The 13,984-nt window shown below is 53.4% G+C and overlaps 1 protein-coding gene across 1 annotated transcript; it reads left to right on the top strand.

Annotated features, from left to right (window-relative positions):
• The first annotated feature begins 3,022 nt into the window (after positions 1–3,022).
• On the top strand, positions 3,023–10,201 carry LOC138502986 (elongation factor 1-alpha, oocyte form-like). Its single transcript, XM_069622392.1, has 8 exons — positions 3,023–3,165; positions 3,624–3,794; positions 7,021–7,200; positions 7,452–7,748; positions 7,848–7,998; positions 8,172–8,428; positions 8,560–8,794; positions 9,937–10,201. The coding sequence occupies exons 1-8, from the start codon at positions 3,046–3,048 to the stop codon at positions 10,059–10,061; spliced, it is 1,536 nt and encodes a 511-aa protein (XP_069478493.1). The 5' UTR covers positions 3,023–3,045; the 3' UTR covers positions 10,062–10,201.
• Positions 10,202–13,984: the final 3,783 nt, after the last annotated feature.

Raw genomic sequence — 13,984 nt, 5'->3', positions numbered from 1 at the left:
GGTACATTCACCCAAACCATGCGACGACCTGACAGACCACTCGGGTCATACACAGCAGACCGCGCACCATCCCCCACCTTCCCTGGACCCACAGACCCAAATATCAGGAGAGGGATCTGTCAAGCTGGTGAAACGTAGCAAGAAAGCAGACGCCCGAAGCGATCCCAGCCCATCAGACATCCACAAGTCAATCCTTACACAGGGCACGCCATTGGAATGCCACAGAAAGCTCTCAACGGGGAGGGTACCAGGGACTTTCAAATCTGCATACATCAAGCCACTCCTCAAGGCTACTAGAGGCCATGTGGAAGACGTCTCTAACTACAGAGCGATATCAAACATTCCCTAGCCAGTAGAGCTGCTGGAGACCCATGTCTACGAACAAACACTGGAACACGTAGAAAACCACCAACTATTGGACCAGGCACAAGTCGGCTTGAGACCCATAAGAGGGACAGAGACGACACTTCTCTCTATCTGGGATGGACTAAAGACCAACACAGATTCCAACACAAACTCGGCACTGATACTACTTGACCTCTCTGCAGCATTCGACATAAGTCAACCAAAACATCCCTATTTTTCCATTCTCTTGATGAGGATAACAGACACAGCGCTGCTCTGGATTAAATCTTTCCTATCCGAAAGAACAGAAACAGTATGGATTAAACCATTCAAATCTGCACAGTGGTAAACCACCTGTGGAGTACCACGTGGATCCTCCCGATCCCCACTCCTTTTCAACATCTACATGACTCCACTAATCAACCTCAGAAAAAGGCACGGCCTCACCGGCTGCAACTACGCAGATGACGCCCAAATCGTCTACAAGACGAGAACGCCACGCTAGTAGAATGTCTAAAAGATCTCTACGAATGGATGAACACAAGCAGCCTCAAAATCAACCCGGGCAAGACGGGATCATGATTCTATCCAAAAACCGGAGAAGCAACCAATTGATCCCATGGCCCACACAACTAGGAACAGCGCCCACGCCATGCACAATAGTCAAAAACCCTGGAATCCTAATGGACAACGAGCTTACCCTAGAACCACAAGTAAATGCACTAATCAAGGAATGCTTCTTTCACCTGAACACCATTAAAAGGATTCTTCCATTCCTCTCCTGGGCGCACAAAACACTGGCCATCATCTCCCTCATCATGCCCAGGAAAGTCTACGCCAAACGCCTATACCTCGGAAGGCCGGTTATCTACTAAAGAACCTGCAACGTATACAGCATGCAGCGCCCAGACTCCTCCTCAAAGTCTCAGGAAGGCACCGCATCACTCCAGCGCTAAAGATACGACATTGGTTCTCAGCCAAAAAATAAAATCATCTTCAAAAAATGTGCAGAACACACAGAGCAATCCACGGCCGTGGGGCGGAATTCATACAAAAGTAAATCACCATCTACCAGCAAGAGCACTCAGATCCAGCAACGACATCCGCCTAGAACCTAAACCGTACACAAGGAAAAAACTCTGGGGAGCAGCATTCTCGCTGCCAAAGTTTGGGACTTCCTTCCGGGGAGAAAAACAAAACATGAAGGACTATGTCACATTCAGAAAACTCATAAAAACCTGGCTCTTCACCTCTGGAAACGAGTGCGCAACAGTCGCAACCCTCAGAATCAGTGGTCGAAGTGTACAAAAAGAAGTAGTGGAACTATGTTTCCTATTGGCCTGCACCCTCTCCCCCGCAAACCTCATCGCCACGCACCCGCCACGCACAATACAAACCCCAAAAAACATGCTCCTGCTGTCTAGGGGAGCGCTCACTGCAGTGCACAGAAATGAACGTTTTAACTTCTTCCTACACTTTTGTTTTAAAACGAAACCGTTATGGAATGCTTTCTTTTTAACATAAAAGTATAGGAACGTAAAACTTAATTAAAAGAAGTAGAGGAACAGCGCTCCCCACCGACCCCGCTCACTTGGACCACTGCTCAGAATGAAGACACAAACGGCAAGCCGGAGAAGCAGACCGATCCACAGGGAGGGGGAGACCCTTCCGACTGGGGGGGGGGGGTGAACGGGGACCGGGGCTCTATCCTACCAGAGGCTCGGCAGGGAGATGGCAGTGTCCTAGGTTGAACCATAGACAGAGGGCATTATAGGTAAAGGGAAAAAGTGGCGACTGAAGAGGCAAGCCACAGGGCCCATGGAAGAGGCCCAGGGAGGCGATGGTGGCTGCACACCAGGGTATGCCAGGAGACAAAGTGGTGTAGACATTGATTAGTCTGAACACGGGGCGCGGGAGTCATCACCCAGAAACCCCCTTTGGTTACAACCCGCACCTCGTTACAGAATATAGGAGACAGATCCCCCACCCCTGCCCCCCAGCACACCACAAGGCATGACACTGGCAGAGACATGTGCCACAGGTGGCCAAAGCAGAGGCAGCACGATGGTACGGCACCACCAACCAACCCACCAAAAACATATCCCTCTGCCTACACTCCTCAAACTCTAAACAAAACAGAACCAGACACTTACAGCACAACAAACCGCACGCACTTCACTGCACCACAACAATGAAACAGACCACACATGGCCTCATCCAACAGCACATGAACAGCATCGACCGAAAAAAATCACACCTACGCTGCCAACAGCACATCACGACCCCCCTCCACTTAACGGACCCGCCATATTCCCAGGGGCTGCGCCAGAGGTGACAGTGCACAGTATAAATATCCTTTAGCATATCACCCCCACCCACTAGATATCATCCCCACGAACTAGCACGGTCAATATGGCACGTGCCGGTGGACCCCTACGCGCCCCCCCAATCCCACTGGAAGCCGAATATGAGTGCTGCTGCAAAGCTTGCCTACCCCCACTCATGCAAAGGTGTGATACTCACGCACGCACGCCCCCACCACCGTGTCCATGTGGGAGGCAGGCCCCCACCCGCCTTTCCCTGTGCATGCTGGGAGCGGTAGTTTTCCATTTTGGGCCAGAGTGCTCCGCGGACCAGATTGGGTGTGTCGCCCAATCCTGAGCACCTGAGCGGGGAGAACAGGCTTGGGATGCTGGAGGGATGCCTGGGGGCGGGACCCGTGGTACCCCGGCCCCTCCCCCAGGGGGTTTAAATCCCGGCGCGGCTCTTTGCACTCACTTTGCTTCCAGTCGCAGCCGGATCCGCAGCGAAGCCGAGCAGGTGAGTAGCGGGGGAGGGGGTTATGGGGGCCTCGGGGAGGGCAGCTGCCAGCCTCGGGCAGGAGAGGAGGGCGCTCTAGTGGTGGGGACCAGGCCAGGGTTAAGATTCATTACCCTCCAAAAATGCGGCGAGTTAAAGGTGCGCTCCTTTTAATCGTAATGTCCGGGACCCTACCGGGCTCTGACCGATTAATGGCGCCAGCCAGTTTAGTAGTGGGTCTTTCTTCGTAGCCTTGAAAGTTAACCGGTCCGTGCCCCTCTATCACACCCTCGCCTTTTGTTTGTCTTTTTTGCACCCCCCCTTCTATTTGAGACTGAAGTTATTGCCCCCCGCGTTTTATTGCTACGCCTCTATATTTCCCCTGTGTAGTCGTGTGCTTCTAGGCGCTACCTACCCCTGGAGATGCCGTGGTACCCCAGTTTACTAATGGCACTCCCCTTTCCCCCCTTCTCCCGCAGACCCCAGCACCGACCTCCGCCGCCGCAATGGGAAAGGAAAAGACCCACATCAACATCGTGGTCATCGGCCATGTGGATTCCGGCAAGTCCACGACCACCGGCCACTTGATCTACAAGTGCGGGGGCATCGACAAGAGGACCATCGAGAAGTTCGAGAAGGAGGCGGCCGAGGTGAGCGGGGGCCGGGGGGGCCCTGGGGGGTGGAGGAGGCAGAGGTCTGGGGGCGGTGGGGGTCTCCGGGGTGCAGCCTCTCTGGCCCTGCCGAGGTGAGCGGGGGCATGCTGGGGGGGGGGGGGAGGCAGAGGTCTAGGGGCGGTGGGGGTCTCCGGGGTGAGCGGCGTGGGGGGGGGGGGCTGGGGTGGACAAGGAACCAAGTGGCCCCGCAATCTGCCATGAGGGAGCATGGAGTCGGTGGGGGGGGCGTTCTAAAATGTCCCCCCTGTGTGATGGGGCGCCGCTGTAAGGCAGTCCTCCATGGGTCCTAGGGGCATTGCGGGGGCACTTAAGATGTGGCCGTCTGGGGGGGGGATCTGGTCTCGCGCTCCGTGCGCAGCCCTGTAGCCAGCGGTTTGGAGCGGTGCTCCTTTACTTGAGTTTTATACTAACAGGAAAGCTGCACTTTAGTGCAGTGCACTGAGCATTCCCTTAGACGGCAGGCGCCTGGGCTTTGCATTGTGTGGGAGGGGGTGCAGACCAGCACTCGCCCTGCACTGCTCCTCGCTGCCCCCGCCCTTGTGCGGGGGGCTTGAGTGTCGGGACCCAATATATTTCTAGCGCACCCGGGACACTGGCCCCACGATTGTTCTCCCCCCCCCCCCCTCCCCTCCCCCAGTTCCTACATACACTGCAACTCCAGTGGCGGCTGTTTTGGTGATGGGTGCAGCAGCCATGGCAGATGAAACGCACCCCTGGGGATTGGCCACGCTGACCCGCTCCAGCATTGCAGTGACCTTTCTGGGGGGTCCTCCTGGGGCGGTGGCCGGTCCCCTGGGCTGGTGCAGAGAGGACGGTGTGTGCGCGTGGCCAGCAATGCTGCCCACCCTCCAGCTCCTTGCTAGCCACTCTGCTCTCTACGCCCCCCCTGGATGCGCCGACATGGGGGGGGGGGGGGGAGTAGAGAATGTGGCTGGGGCACACGGTGGCTTATGAGCACTGCGGAATACAGCAAGCTGCCAAAACGCAATATCATAATTCAACTGACTGGCCTAGAGTACCCTCTGCGTGCCCCTCGATGGTGGGAAGTTTGTATTGGCAAATGTCCAACACTGCCTATGGATGGACAAAGCAATGGCTTTTCGCATGGTATTGATATTTGCTTTCTATCGCTGCCTACGTGTGCACAGTGGTGTCTGTAGCGGGGCATGTGGCGCCGGGCCTGCAGCGTGCAATCGTGGGTTCATCTGTCCAGGAATTCAGTGGAGGGAACGGGTGCGAGGGCACAGTGGCCTGGGGCAAACGCATCCTCTCTCCCCAGGCGCTCTCTTGCACATGCAAGGTTGCTCCTGCCCCGCCTTTTTGTTGCACGGTGCCCGCCTCTGGTAGGGGGTGGGTTTTTGGTGGGGGTGCGGGGACGGGTCGCTCCCATCCCAGGTACCTTCTTTAATGTTTGCAGGTGGCCAAAGACCAGCCTCTCTGTAGCCAGCACACGGTGTCTTGTGCAAAGCCGACGGGGGTGGGATCTGAGAGGCACCCCGGGGTCCTTTCCCAAAACGGGGGCCCACATCTTTACAAGTTCCCCCTATCCCAATGTAGAAACGTTGCCCATTAGTTTGAGGGGCCGCAGAAACGAGACCCCTGTGCTTTTGTCTCTGCTACACTTGATCCCCATTCCTTTGGGATTCACAGCCCAGTACTTCCGGGTCATTTCCATTTGTGCATCATTACTGTGTTCAGTGTCCTCCAAGTTCTCTGAAATGGGGAGTCTGCGTTGGTGTCAAGAGCACCCATGAGTTTGTCCAGAAGGGGGTGACTCCTTGCAATACCCGGCGGGGGTTCCTTCTTCTAGGAATTGGCACACCCGCTGTTTCCGGCCTTCAGTTGCTTGGCGTCTCCAGCGTGCCCGCCTATTGCAACAGGCTTCTACCCCTCTTCCTTCCTCTCTTCCTTCCTCTGGCGACAGTCGGTGGCTGGGTAGAGATACGTCTGCCTGTCCCCTGGCTTCTACCCCTCTTCTTTCCTCTGGCGACAGTCGGTGGCTGGGTAGAGATTCCTATCGGCAGCCACTGGTGCCTGCTTGGATGGTCTGGTGGCGGCTCTTGGGACACATTTTGCCCTTTGATTCTCGGGTCTTCTCTTGTCCCCCTTTCCTCGATCGGGGTTCGCCAGAGTCGAGCTTCTCCATGTTGGATCCTTATTTCTTTCCAGCTGTTTAACGTTACTGCGCCCTGAGGATTCTGTAGCCCCCTGGGTCCAGCAGCGCGATCTTTCTTCCTGGAGCCAATGATTTCCATCTAATTGAATGCGGGGAAAACCCTCCTAACTACTCTTAATGCAACTACAGGTAGCCTTTCTGGCAGTTTTAATTCATATTTGCACCCACCATATCCCCCATGACCAATTCAGGGCTGCTTCCCCTCCAGGGTTACAATAGCTGCAACTTTCTGTGCAGAATAAGCCCAGTGGATGTGTGAATTTGGTTCCCCGATAGTGGACCTCGTTCGTTTCTTTACCGATGTTCCAGGTGATTTCTTTGCGCCTTTAGTTAATTCCTCTCTTGACTGGTAAGGAACATTCTAGATCATGTAGTGACTCTATATTGAAGGCCAATGAGTTTGATGATCCACTAGAACCAGGTCGTCAGTGTAAGTTAACAAGGTTTCTTAATTTTGAGAAGTGATTGGTCTACTACAGTGGGGACATGCAACTAGCTGGGGGCGGGAGAGTGCTTGGTAGGCTTCTTGGCACCCAGGCAACTAAAGGGGGTGGGGGGCCTTGGGAGACGACTGCATCCATGGTTGCTGAGAAGGCATGATCTGCTGATGCTGCAGGGCTGGAAATGGCCCGTATTCCACCCACCTGGGGCAATATTTTACTTACCCCATAAACCTGTGCCTCTCAGCCCCTCTGAAAATTAACACCTGGGAAATGGCCTAAGCCAGCACACAATGTACACCTTTTGGAAATTGGCATGGGCTGTAAGTGGTCTTGTGGGTGAAGTGTCGGCTCTGACCCTAGACTAGGGTTCGGAGACTTGGGGCACACCTGGGTTCCCAGCATTTGGGGACCAGTTGAGTCTAGCTGACGGTGTAAATCATCGTCCTTCATCTGGGGGATGTGTTCGTCTGGAAGGCTGACCGTTGCTGGCTCGAAGGATGGGGGGGGGGGGAATCATGTCGGCTGTTGGTGGTTTGGTCGGCTGTAACTTCACACACTAACCCCGTGCCTCCTCCCTCCGCAGATGGGCAAAGGATCCTTTAAGTACGCCTGGGTGTTGGACAAGCTGAAGGCAGAACGGGAGCGTGGCATCACCATCGACATCTCCCTCTGGAAATTCGAGACTGCCAAGTACTACATCACCATCATCGATGCCCCCGGGCACAGGGATTTCATCAAGAACATGATCACTGGCACCTCCCAGGTACGGGCGTGGGGAGGGCAGATTCTTTTTTTACTGGGTGGGTGGGTTTTAGGATACAGTGCCAGTTTTTGAGGCCTCTGCAGCCCTCACATGGGCGCTGTTTGGGGGAGGTGGTCCCGAGGTTTTCGCTGTTCCATTCTTGCCTATTGGTGGTGAACATGGGCTGGCAGTGCCCTCATTTCTTAACGTCTGTCCACCATTGGCACCGATACCTCCTTCCTGCCTGACTCTCGTTGCTTCCCTCCCCACAGGCTGACTGTGCTGTGCTGATCGTGGCTGGTGGCGTGGGAGAGTTTGAAGCCGGCATCTCCAAGAACGGTCAGACCCGTGAGCATGCCCTCCTGGCCTACACCCTGGGGGTGAAACAGCTCATCATTGGCGTCAACAAGATGGACTCCACCGAGCCTCCCTACAGCCAGAAGAGATACGAGGAAATCACCAAGGAAGTCAGCACCTACATCAAGAAAATCGGCTACAACCCCGCCACCGTGGCCTTCGTGCCAATCTCTGGCTGGCATGGAGACAACATGCTGGAGCCCAGCACCAACGTGAGTACCTGCTAGGGAGCTCGCAAATTCTGGACCTCATGGACATTTTGTTGGCCTCATACTTCTTGCCATTGGTTTCATGTTCTGGTTTGCTTTCAGATGACCTGGTTCAAGGGCTGGAAGGTTGAGCGTAAGGAGGGAAATGCAAATGGAATTAGCCTGTTGGAAGCTCTGGACTCCATCATCCCCCCGGCCCGCCCCACTGGCAAGCCCCTGCGTCTGCCCCTGCAGGATGTCTACAAGATAGGAGGTGAGGATTGTGGTTGGTGGGCGTGGGATTCTTTGTGCCTGTGAACTGCTGTAGGTGGATCTGCCTTGTGTTTGACCACACTTGTCTTTTCTGACCTGGCTTCATGGGATGATTGCATTAAACCTTTGTTACCTTTGCTATCCTGTTTCATGACCACAATATTACCCTTCCAGGTATTGGCACAGTGCCCGTGGGCCGAGTGGAAACTGGTATCATCAAGGCTGGCATGGTGGTCACCTTTGCCCCCAGTAACGTCACCACTGAAGTGAAGTCTGTGGAGATGCACCACGAGGCTCTGGTGGAGGCTCTCCCTGGTGACAACGTTGGCTTCAACGTAAAGAACGTGTCGGTGAAGGATATCCGAAGAGGGAACGTGGCTGGTGACAGCAAGAACGACCCCCCCATGGAGGCCGGGAGCTTCACTGCCCAGGTGAGCATTGGGCGTAGTTGGCGTTCTGGGTCTCCTCTGGTGTTTACTTTGCGGCACTGGCAGCTGGTAGACTTCTGATGCTTCATAAGATGACTGCTGGTTCATTAAGTGTATATTTTTGGTTTTTTTAGGTCATTATCCTTAACCACCCTGGTCAGATTGGAGCAGGGTATGCGCCAGTGCTGGATTGCCACACCGCCCACATTGCCTGCAAGTTCGCAGAACTGAAGGAAAAGATCGACAGACGATCTGGCAAGAAACTGGAAGAGAACCCCAAGAACCTGAAGTCTGGTGACGCCGCCATCGTGGAGATGATTCCCGGCAAACCCATGTGTGTGGAGAGCTTCTCCAGCTACCCTCCCCTCGGTGAGTCTGGCATGCTATTAAAGCCGGTGGCACATGGGCTTGGGGCGGGGGGGGGGCTACTATTGGTTCACTCGTCACAGTGCTGGCTAGAAGGGTCTGCTACAGACTAGGGTTCATGAGACGGACTGCATGTCTTTGCAAGCTTTGGGGGTGACTATCTCGCCCCTAGCATCGCCCTAAAGCCATCACTAGTCCTAACTAAAGTGTTCTTCTTTTAGGGTTGGTGCTGCTGCTATAGATAAACCCGGGTTTAATTGAACCCTCCCAGGGCATTGGGCTTTATACCCTGTTGCCACCATCTTGCCTCGCGTTTGTTACTGAAGGCCCGCTCTTGCTTTGCAGGGAACTTTGCTCCTTTTCTGTTTTCTGCTTGTATGGTAGATTTACTCATTGCATGCCCTTAATTTTGAACCTGAGTGTTTTCGTTTAGAAAAGGCCACTATGGTAACCTGGGCACTGCCCTGCCACATGTAATGTAGCCCCACTTGCAATGTTATGTCTCTTGCTGCAAGGGCAGTGCCAGTGTTTGGCACCTTGGCGAAGGTAGCCTCGTCCATGTGGACTGGCAAAGGCAGATCTTCACCTGAGAAGACACTAGGAAGCTCCAGCCCAGGTTCATAGGGTAGGAGAAAGAGCCCCGCCTGTGCCCAAGAGGACATCCAAATCACTTTTGCCATCCACAGAACTCCTAGTGGGTCCCGCCTACCTCTAACACAGGGCCTGCGTGATTACTTCAATTCTCAATACATGAAAGGGCAAACTCCACACCACCAGGTGCCAATGGTGTGCCTTGGGTCGCTGGGTGAGCAGAACCCCCCCCCCCCCCCCCTTCTGTTATCTGCAGAAGGGGTTCCCATTTGGTTAACTTCGTTGGGGGCCTCGTTGTGCATCCACAGCTTGGCATGGGGCCACACGACAGTTCTGACCACTAAACTCTTGCCCACTAATACTCTTGCCCCATTTGGTATACTCATTTCTTTACATGTTGAGAGAGAAGAATCTTTTTCTTGCTCTGCTTGGCCCAGTTTCCTTTTCACATCGCACTACAGCTGCCATCTTGGGTGGGTGTCAAAATGCATTTCTACTCTTGGGGTTGGGAAGGTGTGCAGTGTTCGGTCTCAATTTTGGCCTTTCTCTTGCAGGACGCTTCGCTGTGCGCGACATGAGGCAGACGGTGGCTGTTGGAGTCATCAAGGCGGTGGAGAAGAAGGCGGCCACGGCTGGCAAAGTCACCAAGTCTGCCATCAAGGCAGTTGGCAAAAAATGAACTCCTTCCCCCCCACCCGAGGCTCAGCGCTGCCTTGACTCTCGGCTTGCCCCCTCGGGCACAAGCTGGTGGCTTTGCAGGGCTGTTCATGTACATTCTTGTAATTGTGTGATCACATGTAAATAAAATTATAGTTTGAAGCGTGAACTTGTGTGTTTGGAAGTGGTGTGGGGGTGTTCGGGGGGGGGGGTTGCATGTGGTTCAGCCACTTGGCAGTGTGTGGATTTAAGGTCTTGGACATTAGAGAACTAGGGGAGCCTGCATGGGTGTGGTGGTGACACTTTCATTTTTGAATCGGGAGGTGCATACATTAAGCTGGGTCTTTTGTTCCTTGGCATTCTCCCGAAAGAGATGCGTGTACAAAGGGGGGGGGGGGCACCTGCTTTATTGCACAGAATACATCCTCTGACATTTCCAGCACCTTCATGTGCCCCCCGCCCTGTACAGCGCTCTTCACGGCCGGGTTGGCATCTGGATGGTGGGTAGTGGCTTGTGTGAGACTATTGGGAGGCATTTTGTGCCCATAGCATAATTTGCGGCACCTGGGCTTGTGGTGGGCGGTGGGGATACTGAATTCTAGAGAATAATCTGTCTGGTACTCCATCGTTTCCAGGTGATGGAAGGTTGGAACCGTCCTGCACACGCTAATTGCCTGCACCTTTGGGATCCTGTTAGCCTGGGTTGCACTACTGCAACCCCCCCTCATATGACCTGGGAGTAAGATTAATACCGCCACACCCGGGCAGGGGTACCCTGTGGGGTCCCGGAGAAGGTATGCCACCTCATGTAGTTCCCGGTTTATCTGCCATATAGTTCCTCCGGGTGCAATATGTGTGGCTGGTTTTTACGCTCCATCCACCGAATTCATGGGTCTGTGCTGTGGGGGTGGGGGTGTAACGCCCTCTCCCTCTGAGGTGGCTGTATCTTTGGCTGCTAGGCCCATGTACCCTGGGACTCTAGGGGAGTCCTGACGGGCGCTGGTGTTCGGATGCACTTCTGTATGGGGCCTGCTGCAGGGCTATTTGGGGAAAGCATTGGCTCCTACTGTAGTGTAAGACCAGCATGGCCAACAATAGTCCAGCGCCGTCAGGCCCTCCAAGACTTGCTTCAGGAGATGGAGTAGCTGTGGGGATGGGGGTCGCTAAAGCTATACGTGTAGACTGCCCGCCAGGCATGCGGGAGTAATCCCAGCCATGCGACGCCCCTTTCTGCACTCAGTTTGGTGTCATCCACCCTTTCACTCTTTGCAGACACTGGGCGGTGTGCAGTGATTGGCAAACTATCCGATTACTCTCCGCCCCCCCCCCCCCCATCCATATAAACGTCCCAGCAGGCTTCACCTGTTGGCCACCGGCCACTTGCAGCAGGTTGGTCAGCGTCCTCTGCATGTAGCGAAGGGGGACCTTGATCGGGTCGGAGAGAAACTGGTGCTTGGCTTCCTGACATGGGCAACAGAGAAGGCAACGGGTCTTCGCCCACCTCTGTACCGCGCAGAGAGGGAAGTCTGCCGATGCCCATGGGAGCTGTAATGCTCCCTGAGTTCCCTGCCGACACTCCCCCTCACACCCCCCCCCCAGCCTGTGCTCGATTAATCTCTCAAACCTCCATTTTCCCCCCTTTTTGGAGTAGTCGGTGCCCACGACTACTCCCTTTCTTGACCCATGAACTCGTGTTCATGCCAGGAACTTCGGCACTCTTAAGCCAAGAGGGGCATTAAGCGGCTATCTGGGCCGTAATGCTGCTAGTTCAATTCTGGGGCGACTGCCTGGGTGCCCGGGCAGTAGCCCAACGCTAGTGTAGCTTCTTTAGAGGCTTCCAGCCCCTGCACCCGCTCCCTACCATACAGTATGTGATGGCACTGTGACTCTGAACTTCTGCCTGAGGGCTTCATATTTGAAATAAAACCTCTGTAGCCCTTAAAGGGAATTTACTATTTTTCCGATCTGTGGATGTCTATGGCCAAGCCAACGGCTGGGGTTGGCGACAAGGTGACGGTGCCCTCGGCCTAGAGCCATGCACTGTGCCCTGGTTCCCCAGCCTAGGTGGGCACCAGGGGCGGTGGGTCTCTGTCGCAGCCCTTTACCGCGCTTCTTGCTGGTCCTGCATGGACTCGAGCCAAGGTGAAGGCACGTTTGTTGGGCCAGTTGGGGAGCCCTAGTGTTCGTGCACAGTCTCCGGGGGGGAGAGATATCTGAAGGCCCCAAAAGCTGCACTGTCGGCCACAATGGGTCCAATACCCAGGAATGTGTGGCCAGGTTTTAATAGATGGACAGGGAGGGGGGGTGTAACTTTCTACAGGAGAATATTATAGATGCAGTAGCCCCTTGATTTGAGTCAGTGATTGGGGTAGTGGCAGAAACAGTATCCCTTGGTTTGGGACACCTGGAAAGAGTGAAATGCCTAGATGGGGGTGGGGGGTTATAGCAGTACTGGGGGCGAGGGGAGTTTGTTTTGGTGCGATGCTAAACCTTTCTACCTGACCCCTCTTGAGTGCGAGATTTGTTTAATTTAACTGAACACTCTACCCAGATGCAAGCTATGGCTAAGGGACACTCTATTCACGTTGTTTTAAAATGTTAGTGTCTACAAGCAACTGTACAATTGTGGCAAGACCGCCCCTTTCAGGAATAAAGCATGTCTTGGGGTTTCCATGAAGAGCAGCACTGGTTATAATTCTTGTTCTCAGCAGGCTGTGTGCCCACTATATAAGGAAAAAACCATAAACCGTAACTTCTGTAGAGGAAGCCTTTAGTGTCTGCATTTCTCTCCTTGTAAAATGTGTTCTTTATTTTATGCAGGTAGATTCTTAGGAGAAATGTTCATTAAATTAATAATTGGGCTTCGCCATTTTGTTCACTTTCGGCCCGCAGACAACCTGACCCACGTGGTTAATGTGAGGCTCACAACTTGATTTAGATTTCTCAGTTAAACATTTTACTGTGCACACAATTCTAAAATACCTGCTAAACCTACTCTACCAGGGATTGTCTTGGAGGACTTCTGGTGGTCCTGGGCCGATCCTGCTCCCCAGCAATGTCCCGAGTCGGGTTCTTCCAAGGAACAAAGTCTTAACCAAAGTCTAGAACAGTTCCCAAGAAAGTCGCACAAATAAAATCCAACGGCAACAGTCTCTTCTTTGCGTGGTGAAAAGATTTCCCTTTTACAGTTTCACAAATAAAATAGTACCAATGGGGTTTCCTGGACGAGTCCTTTTCCAGGAAATGGATGACGCTGAAGACAAATGTACCACTTACACTTTGACAACATCTTCTCCAAGCTTCCACTTCTGCAGAGTCTTATTTATACAGTTTGTCAGGAGGCTTTAAGGGTTTGCTCTCTTCTAAGCAACTTCTTTCTATATCGCTCTGGGAGCAGACTCCCTTGCCCCAAAGTTGGCTCCAGCTTCTACTTTTTCCAGCTTTTATACTTCTGACATAATATGGTTGATCGAGGCATTACTACTGCAACTTCTGAGGTTGGCCCACTGTTCTGCTGCTACTACAGCTTTTGGAAATGAAGTGATTGTGCTGCTACAACTAACTCCAAGACTTCTTTGACCTCTACAGACTGGCAAGGTACTCTCCTTCCCATGAGAAAGGGCAGCCTCTTTGCCTGTCTTGCAGCTACCATGGAATCTGCTGTTTGCTTTTAAACCACCTTCTTTCTTCATATCGTCTTCCCTATACAGATATGAAAACAGCTTCTATTAACAAGTACCCAGCTGCTTCATATGCACCCCCCCCTTCAATGGTTGGCCCAAAGCTATTGTGCCACTCTTCCAGCTTTGGATGTTCTTGTCACATTTAATTTAGAGGCATCGTGGGTAACAATCTTTAACAAGTTCAGAACCAAGGTGTATAGTTGAGAGGGAAGGTTTCACTTTTCGTAGTTTGCTCTGTAGGCTTGTGTAATACTTGTTCTGG

This window comes from Ambystoma mexicanum, chromosome 11 (genome assembly GCF_040938575.1).
Source record: "Ambystoma mexicanum isolate Mex_15411 chromosome 11, UKY_AmexF1_1, whole genome shotgun sequence".
Classification (NCBI taxonomy): Eukaryota; Metazoa; Chordata; class Amphibia; order Caudata; family Ambystomatidae; genus Ambystoma; species Ambystoma mexicanum.
This window is presented reverse-complemented; position numbering and strand designations above follow the sequence as displayed.